The 18165-nt window shown below is 39.9% G+C and overlaps 1 protein-coding gene, 1 non-coding gene and 1 pseudogene across 2 annotated transcripts in view; 2 read left to right on the forward strand and 1 right to left on the reverse strand.

Moving 5' to 3' along the window:
• Positions 1-12287, reverse strand: part of TMEM67 (transmembrane protein 67) — a 61590-nt gene extending 49303 nt beyond the window's left edge. The window contains exons 1-4 of the mRNA XM_049781935.1: positions 12086-12287; positions 8483-8571; positions 3410-3503; positions 1110-1209 (exon numbers count right to left, since the gene is read on the reverse strand). Of these exons, the coding sequence (XP_049637892.1) occupies positions 1110-1209; positions 3410-3503; positions 8483-8571; positions 12086-12284 (482 nt within the window). The 5' untranslated portion in view covers positions 12285-12287. The remainder of the gene's footprint in view (positions 1-1109; positions 1210-3409; positions 3504-8482; positions 8572-12085) is intronic.
• LOC126021153 (small nucleolar RNA SNORA51) lies at positions 6664-6796 on the forward strand. Its single transcript, XR_007499762.1, has one exon. It is a non-coding gene; the product is annotated as a small nucleolar RNA SNORA51 (small nucleolar RNA).
• A 4281-nt stretch (positions 12288-16568) lies between the features above and the next one.
• LOC126020458 (hypoxanthine-guanine phosphoribosyltransferase-like) lies at positions 16569-17863 on the forward strand (annotated as a pseudogene).
• The last annotated feature ends 302 nt before the right edge of the window (positions 17864-18165 follow it).

The following is an 18165-nucleotide window of genomic DNA, read 5'->3' on the forward strand; positions in this document are numbered from 1 at the left end:
TATATCAAAATATAATGGAGAGATGCAGAAAAAGAAAACAAAAAGTAAAGAATAAAGGGTACCTTTTATCAAAACTATCTTTTTTTTTTTTTTTTTTTTTTTTTTTTTTGGTTTTTGGGCCACACCCGTTTGACGCTCAGGGGTTACTCCTGGCTATGTGCTCAGAAATCGCCCCTGGCTTGGGGGGACCATATGGGACACCGGGGGATCGAACCGCGGTCCGTTCCTTGGTAGCGCTTACAAGGCAGACACCTTATCTCCAGCGCCACCTTCCCGGCCCAAAAACTATCTTTTAATTTATTAAATTTATTAATGTAATCTTTCATGTAAATGACACATAGTAAGGCTGTTAGGTATAGAAGTTATTATATAAATTGATTACAAAGATGTAAGAATTACACAAAAAGCAAAAGTAGCTACATTTTATTGTGAATTTATGTTATAGGGCTGTTAGGCATTTATTTGTGAGCTGTCAGGCAGACTTACTGATTCTCTAAGATCAAATAATCACTAAGAGACTGAATCTTATTCTGTCATTTTCTCAGTTGCAACTTCTTTCTGTTAATGTCTAATTCAATCAGTTTGTGAGTTACTGTAGGGAGCAAGTAGTAATAATAGAAAAGTTTGGGCCTGGAGAGATAGCACAGTGGCGTTTGCCTAGCAAGCAGCCGATCCAGGACCAAATGTGGTTGGTTCGAATCCCGGTGTCTCAAATGGTCCCGCGTGCCTGCCAGGAGCTATTTCTGAGCAGACAGCCAGGAGTAACCCCTGAACACCACTGGGTGTGGCCCAAAGACAAAATAAATAAATATATAAATAAAATAAAATAAAATAAAATAGAAGAGTTCTTTAAAAAATAGATTCCAGGGGCCAGAGTAGTGGTGCAAGTGGTAAGGTGTCTGCCTTGCCAGTGCTAGCCTACGACGGACCACAGTTCAATCCCCCAGCATCCTATATGGTCCCCTAAGCCAGGAGTGATTTCTGAATGCAGAGCTAAAAGTAACCCCTGAGAACCACTGAGTGTGGCCCAAAAATAAAAAACAAAAAACAAAAAAATAGATTCTATATAAATAAAATTTAATGATATAAACAACCAGAATCCTGCTTACCTATTTTCTAGGACATCTGCTGTGGTAAAAGAGTCCTCACTGCCATTACAGAACTTACAAACCGCTTGAGACAACAATGTTCCATCTACATTTCTTTCGACTAAAAAATTGGAAAAAAAAAGTCAAGATATAATAATTATTCATCAACATGTGAGGCCCACATGTTACTTTAAGAACTTAAGAATTAAACATTATTTTAGGAATTTTCAAGGTAACTAACTTATTTGCATAAAAGCAAGTCAAATATCTATAACAAGCAGATCAATGAAAGGGCAGGAGCAGGCGAGATAGCATGGAGGTAGGGCGTTTGTCTTCCCTGCAGAAGGAAGGTGGTTCAAATCAAAGCATCCCATCGCTGCCAGGAGCGATTTCTGAGCCTAGAGCCAGGAGTAAACCCTGAGTGCTGCCAGGTGTGACCCATAAACCAAAAAAGAGAGAGAGAGAGAGAGAGAGAGAGAGAGAGAGAGAGGGAGGGAGGGAGGGAGAGAGAGAGAGAGAGAGAGAGAGAGAGAGAGAGAGAGAGAGAGAGAGAGAATACAGCAGCAGGTGCTTGACGTCATGTGGCCAAGTAGGGTTCAGTCGTTGGCACCACATTGAGTAAAGAGCCAGGAGTAAGCTCCTGAGCACAGCTGGGCATGGCCAAAAAACCATTAAGTAAATAAAATATAATAAACTAGAAAAATGAAGCATGCCTATGGCTGGAATGATAGTACAGCAATAAGATATTTGCCCAGATTTGTTCTCTGGCATCCTATCTGGTTCCCAGAGTCCACCAGGAGTAATTCTTACTGAAGAGCCATAAATAATCCTTAAGCATGTTGGGTGTGACTAAAAAAAAACAAACAAACAAAACCAAAAAACATGGAAGCTTTCCCAATCCTCACATAAAACAACAACAAAACCCACAAAAATTGGGTAGAGGATGTGGCTCAATTGTAGAATGCATGTCTTGCATATGTGAGGCCAGAACACACGTGTGAGGTCCTGGAAATGCATTCCAGGCATACCAAAACAAGTTTTAAAAGGATGGATGGATGGATGGATGGATGGATGGATGGATGGATGGATGGATAGAAGAAAGCAGGCTGGAGCAAAAGCACAGCGGTAGGGCATTTGCCTTGCAGGTGGTCAACCATGGACGGACCCCGGCTTGACTCCCGCATCCAATGTGATCCCTTGAGCCTACCAGGAGCGATTTCTGAGTGCAGAGCCAAGAGTAACCCCTGAACACTGCCAAATATGCCTCCTCATGCCCCAAAAAGATTTTTATTTTTTGATTTTTGATTTGGAGTCCACATCTGATGATGCTTAGGGCTTTCTTCTGGCTCTACGTTCTAGGATCCCTCCTGGAAGGGTTGGGGCATTATCTAAGGTATCTAGACTCAAACCTAGTTTGACCACATACAAGGCAAGCTCCCTCTCAGCTATACTAGTACTCCTACCTCAAAGATACATATTTTTTTCTGGTCACACCCGGCACTGATTAGGGGTTACTCCTGGCTCTACGTTCAGAAATCGCTCCTGGTAGGCTCGGGGGACCATATGGGATGCCGGGATTCGAACCAATGACCTTCTGCACGAAAGGCACATGCCCTACCTACATGCTATCTCTCCGGCCTCTAATTTTTTCAAAACGTAAGCTAGGGGGAGAGAGGATCAACTAGGGTGATAGAGAGATAGCACAGGGGCTAAGGTGCATGCCTTGCATCCTAGCAACCAGTTCAAAACATTGGCAACACATATGGTCTCTGAGCACCAAGAATCACTCCTAAGCAGACAAAAACCGTCCCTAAGTATCAACAGGTGCGGCACAAACCATGCTCGCCCCTCCAGATCAGGTAAGGTGTTTTTATGCACATTCCAATTGCCTGATGCTATCATTAAATTTTGGAAACAAATTAAAAAATATTGTTCAGGACCTGAGAGATAGGCAGGTTCGATGCTGGGTACCCCATCAGAAAAGCTGAGCCCCACCAGAAATGATCTCTGAAAAAAAAGCCAAGAATAAACCTTGAGTACTGCCAGGTGTGGCCCCAAACCAACCAATTAATTAATGAACAGGGTTAAGTCACTTTCTTTGCAAGCAAGGGACCCAGGGTCAATTAGTTCCGGGCGCCACTAAACCTCAGAAGACATGGTGAGCAACAGTCACTAATTACCAGGTGTGGCCCAAAAATAATGTAAACTCCTCCCAGAAATACTGTTAAGGAATCGCCAAGCTATTTTGATTCATGTCTAACCAAAAGCATCACTCCTACTCATCAGATTCTTTACTATCTTACTGAGAAGCCATTCCTTACCTAAAATATGCCCAGTGGGACAGCGGCATCTTCCTTCAGGTGTTACATCACCAGGGCAAGTGATGCAGTTCCAGCCATCTTTAGTTACACCTTTCTAAAGTAAAAAAAAAAAAAAAAAGAAAAGAAAATTCCTTAAATTATTAACTAACCTCCAATGTCCAAAAGTCACTGTAGGGACTATTCAGTCAATGTTAAATAAATCAGACACAAATTATGTAACATTTCTTGAAAAGGCTGAGAAATGTTCAAAAGGCAGAAATAGATCTTTCCCTGCAGGAGGCCAGGTTCCATGAACTCTAAGCACTTGAGAATAACTCATTAGCACTGGTCTGAGAACAATTCCCCCACCCTTTTTTTTTGGTGTTTGGGCCACACCCTGTGATGCTCAGAAATTATTCCTGGCTCTACGCTCAGAAATCACCCCAGACTTGAGGGACCATATGGGACAGTCGTGCAAAGCAAACGCCCTACCGCTGGCGCCACAGCTCCGGCCCCTGAGAACAACCCTTGAACACTGCTAGGTATGACCCCCCTCCCAAACAAAAAATTTCTCAATAAGTAAGTTATACTTATGCTTCAGAATTAAACATGCATTAATATAGCCTATATTTTTAAGAGGGCAGCCCCAGAAAAGCTGGGGACTGGGGTTTCTGAGGCCATTCCTGGCTCTGCTTTGTTCAGCTCTTGGCAATGGGATTGGCAGGTCACTGCTCGGGCTGGCCTGGGCCAATAGGGGCTAAATCTTGCAGTGCCAGAGGAGCAACATTTTCCAGGAATAAAACTCCATCTCATACATACACGTGCTCTACCAAGCACTTGAACTTGAACTCTCTCGAGACCTCCACTAACTTCGACAAAAGTTAATCCTTCAATTAACTCCTATTTAACTTATTAAATCAATCTTAATAACTCAGTTCAATAAACCCTTATTTTCTAAACATCACTCAGTGATTCCCTGTACAAAGATTGACCCCCAAACCATTAAATAAAGTTTTGACGGCTGGGCGCTTTCCTTGCATGAAGCCAGACAGGGTGCAATCTCCAGTATCACCCATGATCCTGGAGTACAGAACCAGGAGTGAGCCTTTAGCGTGGCCAGGTATGGCCCCAAAACAAACAACAAAGTTAAGTTTTGATTTAAAATGTATATTTTATTATACATCAAGTATATAAAAATAATTATTGAAATCAAATTATAGGAATATTTTCTTCTAGCCATTAGATAGTAAAGATTTCTGGTAAAATATGGCATCATACAAAAGTTGGCTTTGTATATTATATGATTTAGGAATGCTTGAGAGCAAACATGGATATAACCAAAATTAATAAAGAATAAAAAAACTCCCCCAGCTAACATCATGTACAAAGGTAAAATCCAAATGGATTAAAGACCTCGATATCAGCCCCAAAACCATAAGATATATAGAACTGCACATAGGCAAAACACTACAGGACATTACAGGCATCTTCAAGGAGGAAACTGCACTCTCCAAGCAAGTGAAAGCAGAGATTAACAGATGGGAATATATTAAGCTGAGAAGCTTCTGCACCTCAAAGGAAATAGTGCCCAGGATACAAGAGCCACCCACTGAGTGGGAGAAACTATTCACCCAATACCCATCAGATAAGGGGCTAATCTCCAAAATATACAAGGCACTGACAGAACTTTACAAGAAAAAAACATCTAACCCCATCAAAAAATGGGGAGAAGAAATGAACAGACACTTTGACAAAGAAGAAATACGCATGGCCAAAAGACACATGAAAAAATGTTCCACATCACTAATCATCAGGGAGATGCAAATCAAAACAACGATGAGATACCACCTCACACCCCAGAGAATGGCACACATCACAAAGAATGAGAATAAACAGTGTTGGCGGGGATGTGGAGAGAAAGGAACTCTTATCCACTGCTGGTGGGAATGCTGTCTAGTTCAACCTTTATGGAAAGCGATATGGAGATTCCTCCAAAAACTGGAAATCGAGCTCCCATACGATCCAGCTATACCACTCCTAGGAATATACCCTAGGAACACAAAAATACAATACAAAAACCCCTTCCTTACACCTATATTCATTGCAGCTCTATTTACCATAGCAAGACTCTGGAAACAACCAAGATGCCCTTCAACAGATGAATGGCTAAAGAAACTGTGGTACATATACACAATGGAATATTATGCAGCTGTCAGGAGAGATGAAGTCATGAAATTTTCCTATACATGGATGTACATGGAATCTATTATGCTGAGTGAAATAAGTCAGAGAGAGAGAGAAAAACGCAGAATGGTCTCACTCATCTATGGGTTTTAAGAAAAATGAAAGACACCCTTGTAATAATAATTTTCAGACACAAAAGAGAAAAGAGCTGGAAGTTCTAGCTCACCTCAGGAAGCTCACCACAAAGAGTGATGAGTTTAGTTAGAGAAATAACTACATTTTGAACTGTCCTAATATTGAGAATGTATGAGGGAAATGTAGAGCCTGTTTAGGGTACAGGCGGGGGTTGGGTGGGGAGGAGGGTGATTTGGGACTTGGGTGATGGGAATGTTGCACTGGTGATGGGTGGTGTTCCTTTTATGACTGAAACCCAAACACAATCATGTATGTAATCAAGGTGTTTAAATAAAAAAAAAATTAAATAAAAAAAAAAAAAAAAAAAAAAAAAAAAAGAATAAAAAAACTGGGGCCGAAGAGATAGCATGGAGGTAAGGCGTTTGCCTCTCATGCAGAAGGTCATCGGTTCGAATCCCGGCGTCCCATATGGTCCCCCGAGCCTGCCAGGAGCAACTTCTGAGCATGGAGCCAGGAGTAACCCCTGAGCACTGCCGGGTGAGACCCAAAACACAAAACAAAAACAAAACAAACAAAAAAAAAAAAGAATAAAAAAACTGCTACTTTTTTTTAAAAGTTTGGCTGAAAGATGATATAAGAAATGTTACTGTATTTGTCAATATATTTCTATGATATGTTTTCATTATGTTAGCTTAGTGACTGAAAGAAAAATCTGCTTGGCATAAGTTCATAACAGTAGCTCTCTATTAAAGATAATCTAGCAGTAATCAATACTTTAAAAATATATACTCCAAAAAATAAGAAAAATATAAGTATCAAAATTATCATCAAATCTTTAAGTGCATAGTTAGACATAAAAATTTAGATAAATTTGGAATATTGATGATGGGAATGTTGCACTGGTGAAGGTTTATATATAAAAAGAATCACAAAAAAAGAAAAAAAGAAAAAGAAAAGGCCTCCCAATGCTTATCACAGGCTGTGTTCTTTATACTGACTACATAGAAAGAGGAGGTACAGTAAATGCTCCCCATATACACCTCAAACCAGGCCCTTTGTTTGGTCTGTATTGTGAATGGGGGGACAAAAAAATTTAGATAACTTGTGGGGTTGAAGTGATGGTGCAGCAGGAGGGCATTTGATTTGCATGCAGCTGGCCCAGGACGAACCTGGGTTTGATCCCTGGCGTCCCATATGGTCCCTGATCCAGGAGTGATTTCTGAGCGCAGAGCCAGGAGTAACCTCTTTGTATCACAGGTGTGGCCCCCCCCCAATTTAGATAACTTGTAACTTCATATTAATTTTCTAAATTTTATATATGTCTGTTTTGGGGCCCAATTCAGCAGTACAGCTCTATAAATATTTATCTCTCTTCTGTGTGTTCTGACTGATGTTTAGTGTTCAGCTCGAGCTCTGGTGTTTAGGTAAACCCACAGGATCATACTGCAGTCCTAAATATGATCCTTTTGATCATTCTTGGACCCTGCTTTTCTGTTTTTCATAGGCTAGAAGTATCATAACTATAAAATTTGAAATGGTAGACAGACTTCCAATTGGCAAAACTATTAGACCATGACTTTCTGTTCATTAAGTAACTACCACCTTACTAGATTTTCCAAAATTTGGATATAATGTATTGATTTTTTAAAAGCAACAGATATCATTTAACATATTTAGGCATGCAACAGACATTTCATAAACTTATCACACCTCAGATAGCTTTAAGAACATAAATTGTTATATGAAACTGTTCAAGACACTGAACTCAATCTAAACCAAAATAATACACATTCAAATTGCTCTGTGTGCCATTTTCATCCATTTTTCTGCATGATAAAAAATACAGACACTTTTCCCTAACTTTATGGGCATGAGTTTTGTTTGTTTGTCTTGTGGAAGCTAGACCCAGTGATACTCGGGGGCTGTGCTCAGTAGAGATTGCTGCTGGGCTTTGAAGACCATATTCTATGATGAAAATTGAACTGCAGTCAGCTCCATCAGTTAATAACCTTAATCCTTCCACTGTTTCTCTGGACTAGGACTGAAATTTATTTTTTAAATAAAGCAATAAGTGTGTTTTCTCTAAGTAGGGTACTGTCAGGGGCAGACTCAAGATGGAGTCTGTATGGCTTGCCTTCTTTTCCCACAGCATGAACTCTTCTTTTGTGTGGCATGCATACATGCCAAAGTCACAGGAAACAGCACAGATCTACACTAGTTCTGAGATCTACAAGTTCTGAGAACTTGTGACAGTTGAATGCATCTATAGAAATTAAGTATGGAAACAGAACATTGTCCTGTCAAAAGTTATGAGAAACAGATGTTGGCTACAGAATGTAGGAATAGGATGTACACAAATGTTCCAGGTTTGACCTGTCTAAGTTGACCTGTCTAAGTTGACCACAAAATGTTCTTGAAAAAATATCAAATTGTACCTTGTAAATGAAGTCACCTGTAATACAAAGGCTATTCTTGTATTTCCCCTCTTCTCCCCCTTCTCTGCCGGAGTATATAAGCCAGTCATCTGTGTCAATAAATTTGACCCTTGATCAGAATACTCTTTGTCTTGGGTCCTGTTTCTCTCTCTTTATTTTTCAGGCTGGAACCCCCTCATGAACCCACGAATTACTAAGTTCTGCAGGTCAGAACAGGGTACAATTTTACTGACATTCTAAAATTTACTCTTATACATTTTAGAGGTTATGGGGAAATATTAAAATACAATACTTAATTTACTATTTTTTACTGTGAAAATTAAAGATAAATACTTCATACCATATTTTCTGGGCACTTCTTACAAGAAATACCAGGTCCTCCAGTATTAGCGATCATTTGAAATCCTGGTAGACATACACATGAAGTTCCTAAAATGAAAAAAGCCAATTTTGAACTTGGTAAGTAAAAATTTAAGTCAGGAAAATTTTAATAATTCCTAAGATTTTAAGATGCAATATTTAAAAAAAATGAAGAGCAAAACCAGAGTTAATACTGCTTGCATTCAAATTCAGAAACGTACTTTGTAGGTTCTAATCTTGATTCTCAAGAATTGTATGCACAGTGATAGTACAGAAGTACTACTGATCTGGTTACTGGTAGATCTCTGGAACCCCAGATAGTCCCAACCCCTAAACACGATTCATAGTGGTTCTTGAGTGTGGAGCCAGGATAAACCCTGAGCACCATTGAATGTGGCCCCAAACCAAAAACAAAGAGGAAAAAGAATTGTGTTATCTCGAGCAAGTTACTACTCTGTACCTTGACTTCCCCTTCAATAAACAGGGGCAATAATAACTACTTTCTAGGGCTAAAATGAGGACAAAATTAGTTATTTTATTTTGTTCTTGGAGGCTTTTTGGGGTCAAGGACCTACTGAGGATTTTATTAACAACCAATTGTGCTTAGGGATCACTCTTAAGTGCTGTGGGGAAATCATATATGTTACAAGGGATTAAACTGGGCCTGGCCACATACAAGGCATGCACCTTACCCCTTTCTATCTTTCTGGCTCCAGTATTGTTTTATTTAAAAGTATTATAATGTGCCTGGCAAATAAAAGGTGTTGTGTTAAACAGAAGTTAAATCATTAAATTATTGAGCTATTGGGGACTAAGTATTATAGCTCAGAGCAGAACATCTACTTTAGAAGCAAGAAAACAGAGCAGTAACATTCAATCTCTGAATCCCATCATTCATGCCCAAGTATCATCTCAGTGGCTTCTACTGTAGAGACCCTTGGTGCCATAACAAAGAATACAATCTCCTGCATGACATCTGGTCATCACAGAAACAACAAAGGAAAGAAATTAAATAAAAATCTGTTCTTTAGGAGATTGGTTAAGGTTTATTCCCACCGAGCTCCCACACAGGAAAGGCAGCTCCCATTCCCCATTCCAATTAGGTCAGGGGAAACAGTTGCAGTTGTAGAGATTCACAGAAAATAATTCACACAGTGAAAGGGTACAAGAATGGGTTCAGGGAATCTAGTGCTCAAGCAAGGAATTCAAACCACAGAAGCTTTCTGCTTCTAAGATGGAGCGCAGCTCAATGAAAGAAGACTGAAGAATGAGCCCCAGCCTTCCTCAGACCCTTCTTTTTATTGACAAGAATCAGGTCCCACCCTAGGGTGGGAGTAGAATTCCAAGTAAGGAATGAGCCAATATACTATAACCAGGTCACACCATAGGGTGGAGTACAATGATTGATTAGGGTAGGATCAGTAACCCAACAAAAATCTACTATACTTATGTGTGTGTGTATATATATATATATATATACATATAATGAGAAAGATTCAAGTAGTTGATTTTTATATGGAGAGGTCACATCTGCTTGGGAATTTGGAACTATTTCCGTTAGCACGTTTGCTGGTACTAAGGCCACCAGAGTGACACAGAGCAATGCATGGACGAAGACTTTAGGTCTAGATGATAGAACCTTGGACTGCATGTGCAAAGCTTCACACAAAGCTCAACATTCAACTTTTATATTAGTAATTAAGTATTATTAATGCTGTGGGAAATTTGCTATATCTATTTCACCCAACAACACACATATACTCAATGAATTCAATGTAGTTTGTCTGAAAAATTTCTTACGAGGAAATTTCTTACCTTGATTCAAACAAATGACAATTTCCTTAGTTTGAAAAGACAGAAAACATTAAGAAGTAATCACTACTTAACTTGCACAGGTAAAAACAACATTCTCATTTTTTTAATTTGTTTTTCTTTAGAACCACGCCTATCTATGCTCAGGGCTCAGTTCTGGTGAACTTAAGGGTCCATATGAGTAGTGGGGAGTGAACTCGGGTCTGCCACATGTAAAGTAAGCACTCTTTCAAGAGTACTATAGCCCAGTCCCCCAAAAACGAGCATTTGCAAAGGAAGGATTTGGTTGTGGACAAAGATATATAGCAAAGAGGGCACTTCCCTTACACCCTGCTGACCCAGATTTGATCCTGGGCTCCACATGTGGCTTCTGTGGTATCATGGAGTAAAAAAAAAAAAAAAAAAAAAAAAAAAAACTTGAGCAATGCCAGGTATTGTCCAAAAACGAAACACAGAAACAGAAAACTAAGCCCTAACTCCGTGATGTAGGCACATGTCATCTACAGTGTAAAATACAAAGATGAAGACAGGACAAAAAAAACTAGAGGTTTTATATTCCCACAAAGTAGGACATTAAGAATAATCAATGTTGGCTTCAGTTGCCTTATCCTAAAAGTGACAAAGTGGGACTGCATCACGGTTAAATCCTCACTCTGAATTTCTGAAAATTGAAAAGCAAAATCAAGGGCTATCCAAGACAATAAAATGCTAACCTCCCTAACCTGTCCCGTCACCAGCTTCTCTACCCCTTAGGTTGGTTCTCTATTCTTTTTCTACCTTTGTGAGTCACTTTCCAGATGCTTCCTACTTGAAAATGTTCTGGCTGTGGTATGTGGATGAATCTGGAGAGTATCATGTTGAGTGAAGTTAAGTTCAGGAAAGGGACAGACAGGGATTTCTCTCTCTCTCATGTGCAGGATATAAAGAAATTAGTAAACAAGTCTTCAAGGGCAATAGAAACAAAACTGTTCTTAAGTAGGAATTTGGATGTGTTCCATTACTATAGTCATATTCTATTCAATAGAATCAAGCTTGTTTTAGCCTGCCTTAGGGAGAGTGGATTATACAAGGGCATGTGTATTAGCATACGGAATTGAGGAACTCAGAGGCTACATTCTATAAAAGAATTAAAAATGTTCTTCTATCACAGATGAGTGAGATCACCTGGTATTTCTCCATCTGACTTATTTTACCATGTTGCAGTACACTGCATGATCTCATCTTTTTTCGCCTATTGCACAGTATTCCATCATATATATGCAACACCTTTTAATCCATTCACCTATTGTTAGACATTTGCATTTTTTCTACATCGTGGCTATTGTAATAAAACTGAAGTGACATAAAAAAATATAGGGAAACAGATATGGGAGTAGAGGAATGGGATTTGGGTTGGAAGAACACAGGGACACGGAGGAAGAAAGCTGACACTGCAGTGCAAGGTGTAGTGTTAGAAAAGTTTTTGCATCCATCTTTGTCAGCATCCAGATTGCAAGTCACGTTTGCTCGGGATTAAAATAAATGTCTTTTTAAGAGGTGATCAAAGGGAGAATGATGAATGGAGGTTCTTTTAGTGGGTTGGTTGAGGTTATTTTTGTTTTGGGGTTTGGTTATTTTTTATTGCATGCATGCATATTGCAATCTTCCTCTCCAACGTTGCAAAGGGAACTTTCTTGAAAATAAAAAAAATTTTCATATACTAAAAAGAGATTTCATCCATGGCAGGGCAGAGGCTTCCAGCCCTGAGAACAGTTCCAGGCCCAGGTCTCACCTCTGGAATCCCTCCTCTGGTGAGCTCCACAGGGGACGCAGGAGAGCGAGGAGATATCAAAGTACTGGTCGTGGCTGCAACCCTCCGGATGCCGAAAAGGGAAGGAGAAGGTCTGGGCTTGTGATGCGCCAGGAAGGCCCAGCAACAGGAACCAGGACAGCAGCACCATTGCTCGTGCAGCAGGGACTACGGCCACCATAGCGACGCTACTGCGCAAGCGCAGGTCTCCAAAGCCCCGACATCCCGGCAGCCTCCGCGCCAAGGCCGCTGACAGCTGATTGGATGCCTTCGGCTCCGCTTTCGGTTGCGTCTGTTTCGGCAGCCTGGTTGCTAGGTTACAAGTGACGGGTACCATGGTGACGAGGTTGCTAGGTTACCATGGTTACAAGGTTGCCTAGGTTACCAAGGATGCGGGAAACTGCCTAGTCGCTGAGCTGATGATGGGAGGCAGGCTCAAGGTCGAGCTAGGCTGGCGCGTCCTGGAATTTCAAACCAAACCGTGGGTATCAGAGTCTGCAAAACGACCCACTGGGGGGACAAGATTTCGGCTCGGGCGTGGCTAATTCCGTAAGGAAAATAAAAAGGATGATTATGGAATAAAGTCATGTTTTGGGCTGGATAGGTACAGCAGCAGCAGCAGCCAACTGGGTTTTATTTAGTCCCTAGCACCCAAGGAACCTAGGATCTAGTACCAGGGACCCCAGGCGGCCAGAATTAAGCCCTGAGCCCCACCTGGTATGGTTCCCCCGAAAGAAGAAATAATTCTGATTTCATTGAAAATTACATAAGAATTGATAAAAAAATTTATAAAATGTATTAAGATTTTTACATTTTAAAACTTTTATGATTTTAAATTTAATTTTAATCTATAGTATAAATATAAATGCATGATTTTAACATTTATAAAGATTTTATCATTTTAAATTATGATTTAAACTTAATCTATAGTATAAACATACATCTATAATTTTAAAGATGTTATCAGGTTAAACTTTTATCATTTTAAATTATAGTTTAAATTTTAAACTTAATCTATAGCATAGATATACATTTATGATTCTAAAATTCATCAAGATTTTATAAATAATTTATAAAAATCTCATGTTAAAAGGCAAAAGATTTCTATGATCTGAAGAGAAACCAGAGTATAAAATCTCATGTTAAAGTAAGCATCCTGAAGCAGACACATTCACTGTTTAAAAATATTGTTTAATGTCCATTTCTTCCCTATCATTATTCGTGTATAAAAAGGCCATTGATTTTTGTGTGTTAATTTTGTATCCTGCCACTTTGCTATACCAATCTATTATTTCTAGAAGCTTTTTGGTAGAGTCTTTAGGGTTTTCTAAGTAGAGTATCATGTCATCTGCAAACAGTGAGAGCTTGACTTCTTCCTTTCCTATCTGAATTCCCTTGATATCTTTTTCTTGCCTAATCGCTATAGCAAGTACTTCCAGTGCTATGTTGAATAGGAGTGGTGAGAGAGGACAGCCTTGTCTTGTACCAGAATTTAGAGGAAAGGATTTTAGTTTTTCTCCATTGAGGATAATATTTGCCACTGGCTTCTGGTAGATGGCTTTGACTATATTGAGAAAGGTTCCTTTTATTCCTATCTTGCTGAGAGTTTTAATCAAGAATGGGTGTTGAACCTTATCAAATGCTTTTTCTGCATCTATTGATATGACCATGTGATTTTTATTTTTGTTGTTGTTTATGTTGTGTATTATATTAATAGATTTACGGATGTTAAACCATCCTTGCATTCCTGGGATGAAACCTACTTGATCAAAGTGAATGATCTTCTTGATGAGGCACTGGATCCTGTTCGCCAGGATTTTGTTGAGGATCTTTGCATCTGTGTTCATCAGGGATATTGGTCTGTAATTTTCTTTTTTGGCAGCATCTCTATCAGGTTTTGGTATTAAGGTGATGTTGGCTTCATAAAAGCTATTTGGAAGTATTCCTGTTTTTTCGATTTCATAAAAGAGCCTGGCCAGAATTGGTAGTAGTTCCTCTTGAAAGGTTTGAAAGAATTCATTCGTGAATCCATCAGGGCCTGGGCTTTTGTTTTTGGGTAAATTTTTGATTACAGTTTTAATTTCCTCAATAGTTATGGGGGTGTTTAGATATGCTACCTCTTCTTTATTCAACCGTGGAAGGTTATATGAGTTCAGAAATTTATCCATTTCTTCCAGGTTCTCATATTTAGTGGCATAGAGTTTCTCAAAGTATTCTCTGAATACCCTTTGAATCTCTGCAGTATCTGTAGTGATCTCCCCCTTCTCATTTCTAATACGCGTTATCAAGTTTCTCTCTTTCTTTTGCTTTGTGAGTTTTGCCAATGGTCTATCAATCTTGTTTATTTTTTCAAAGAACCAACTTCTGCTTTCGTTGATCTTTCGGATTGTTTTTTGGGTTTCCACTTCGTTGATTTCTGCTCTCAGCTTTGTTATTTCCTTCTGTCTCCCTATTTTTGGGTCCTTGTGTTGTTGAGCACAATCCCATTCACATTAGTTCCACACAAACTCAAATATCTTGGAGTCAACCTGACTAAAGATGTGAAGGATCTATACAAAGAAAACTACAAAACACTGCTCCAAGAAATAAGAGAGGACACGCGGAAATGGAAACACATACCATGCTCATGGATTGGCAGGATCAACATCATTAAAATGGCAATACTTCCAAAAGCATTGTACAGATTTAACGCGATTCCTCTAAAGATACCCATGACATTTTTCAAAGAAGTGGATCAAATACTTCTGAAATTCATCTGGAACAACAAACAACCTCGAATAGCTAAAGCACTCCTTGGGAAAAGGAATATGGGAGGCATTACTTTCCCCAATTTTAAGTTGTATTACAAAGCAGCAGTTATAAAAACAGCATGGTATTGGAATAAAAACAGACCCTCAGATCAGTGGAATAGGCTTGAGTACTCAGAGAAGGTTCCTCAGACATATAACCACCTTGTTTTTGATAAAGGAGCAAAAAATCCTAAATGGAGCAGGGAAAGCCTATTCAACAAGTGGTGTTGGCACAACTGGTTAACCACTTGCAAAAAAGCGAACTCAGACCCCCAGCTAACACCATATACAAAGGTAAAATCCAAATGGATTAAAGACCTTGATATCAGAACTGAAACTATAAGGTATATAGAACAACATGTAGGTGAAACACTCCAGGACATTGAGACTAAAGGCATCTTTAAGGAGGAGACAGCACTTTCCAAGCAAGTGGAAGCAGAGATAAACAGATGGGACTATATTAAGCTGAAAAGCTTCTGCATCTCAAAGGAAATAGTGCCCAGAATACAAAGGCCACCCACTGAGTGGGAGAAATTATTCACCCAATACACATCAGATAAAGGGCTAATATCCAAAATTTACAAGGTACTGACAGAACTATACAAGAAAAAAACAACTAACCCCATCAAAAAATGGGGAGAAGAAATGAACAGACACTTTGAAAAAGAAGAAAGGCAAATGGCCAAAAGGCACATGAAAAGATGTTCAACATCACTAATCGTCAGGGAGATGCAAATCAAAACTACTATGAGGTACCACCTCACGCCACTGAGATTGGCACACATCACAAAAAAGGAAAACAAGCAGTGCTGGCGGGGATGTGGAGAGAAAGGAACTCTTTTTCACTGCTGGTGGGAATGCCGTCTAGTACAACCTTTATGGAAAGCGATATGGAGATTCCTTCACAAACTGGAAATTGAGCTTCCATACGATCCAGCTATACCACTCCTAGGAATATACCCAAGAAGCACAAAAATACAATACAAAAAACCCTTCCTTACTCCTATATTCATTGCAGCGCTATTTACAATAGCCAGACTCTGGAAACAACCAAGATGCCCTTCAACAGATGAGTGGCTGAAGAAACTGTGGTACATATACACAATGGAATACTATGCAGCCATCAGGAGAGATGAAGTCATGAAATTTTCCAATACATGGATGTACATGGAATCTATTATGCTGAGTGAAGTAAGTCAGAGGGAGAGAGAAAGACGCAGAATGGTTTCACTCATCTATGGGCTTTAAGAAAAATGAAGGACATTTTTAACAATATCTCAGAGACAAGAGAGATGAGGGCTGGTAGGTGCAGCTCAGGACATGCAGCTCATCACATAGAGTGATGAGTGCAGTTGCAGAGATGACTACACTGAAAACTATCATAAAATGTGAATGAATGAGGGAAGTAGAAAGCCTGTCTCGAGTACAGGTGTAGGGGGGTGGGGAGGAGGGAGATCTGGGAAATTGGTGGTGGGAATGTTACACCGGTGAAGGGGGGGTGCTCTTTACATGACTGTAATCATACAACTATAATCATGTTTGTAATCACGGTGTTTAAATAAAGATAAAAAAAAAAAAAAAAAAAATATTGTTTAAATAAAACACCACTGATTTGAGACTTCTTCGTCCTCCTCCTCCTCCTCCTCCTGATCTCCCTCCTCCTGGTTCCGGCTCTCTGCGATGGCGACCCGCAGCCCTGGCGTCGTGATTAGTGACGATGCGCCCGGTTTTGACCTAGATTTATTTTGTATACCTAACCACTACGTCGAGGATTTGGAGAAGGTGTTTATTCCTCATGGACTGATTCCCGAGATGTCATGAAGGAGATGGGGGGCCATCACATCGTAGCCCTGTGTGTGCTCAAGGGGGGGTACAAATTCTTCGCTGACCTGTTGGATTACATCAAAGCCCTGAACAGAAACAGTGACCGATCCATCCCTATGACCGTGGATTTCATCAGACTAAAGAGTTACTGCAATGACCAGTCAACCGGGGACATCAAGGTCATCGGTGGAGATGACCTCTCGGCTTTAACTGGAAAGAACGTCTTGATCGTGGAAGACATCATTGACACCGGCAAAACAATGCAGATGTTGCTGTCCTTGGTCAAGCAGTATAACCAACCCAAAGATGGTCAAGGTTGCAAGCTTGCTGGTGAAAAGGACCCCTCGCAGTGTTGGCTACAGACCAGACTTTGTCGGATTTGAAATTCCAGACAAGTTTGTAGTGGGATATGCCCTTGACTATAATGAATACTTCAGGGACTTGAATCATGTTTGTGTCATCAGTGAACATGGGAAGGCCAAGTACAAAGCTTAAGGCGTGAATGTTCCAGTTGGATTTGGGATTCCAGGGAAGACACCGTTGACGTTAGCAAATGTTCTAGTTCTGTGGCCATCTATCTGCTTAGTTGAGCTTATTGCACGCTTCCTCTAAAGAATTGTGTCTGCTTGGGATTTTAGAAGTGTCAGTCGCTGCATTCTTGAACTCTTTTATTTGCACTACGAGCCTAGACTATCAGTTCCCTTCGGCTGGATTACTGTTTGACTCATGTGTGTCTCTCAAGTGACACCACTACTGAATGGAAAGATTGAAATTGTATCTGAAAGAAACATTGAAAGAGAAGATATATTAGTTTTTTTAATTGGTAGCCTTTTTATATATTCCGAAAAGAGCAGAAATGCAGAGTGTTAAAGATGCCACTGTTGTTTAGTCCGTTTGCTCAGCGACAGCAGCACCTTAGAGGTGATGTTAGAGTAGATATGCCACGCAGCCTGGAATTATTTTAGGAACGTTTCCCTAGTACTAACTGTTATTTTTCTGCTTGATCAGATTAGTGCTGGTGATTTGTTAACAGTTATTTCTTTTCAATACCCAAATAAAGAAATTCCAGAAACTACCACTTTTTCAATTCTTAACTGTATCAATTTATCCTTAAAATAAAGGCTATCTCTTTCAAAAAAAAAAAAAACCACTGATTTGAACTATATACTACTAGAGTATTTCTGTGGCTAACATACATTAAAAAAAAATCTAGAAGCTTTATTTTGTTTGTTTTGTTTTGTTTTTGGGCCACACCCAGCAGTGCTCAGGGGTTACTCCTGGCTGTCTGCTCAGAAATAGCTCCTAGGGGCCGGGCGGTGGCGCTGGAGGTAAGGTGCCTGCCTTGCCTGCGCTAGCCTAGGACGGACCGCGGTTCGATCCCCCGGCGTCCCATATGGTCCCCCAAGAAGCCAGGAGCAACTTCTGAGCGCATAGCCAGGAGTAACCCCT

This window comes from Suncus etruscus, chromosome 10 (genome assembly GCF_024139225.1).
Source record: "Suncus etruscus isolate mSunEtr1 chromosome 10, mSunEtr1.pri.cur, whole genome shotgun sequence".
NCBI classification, from domain to species: domain Eukaryota; kingdom Metazoa; phylum Chordata; class Mammalia; order Eulipotyphla; family Soricidae; genus Suncus; species Suncus etruscus.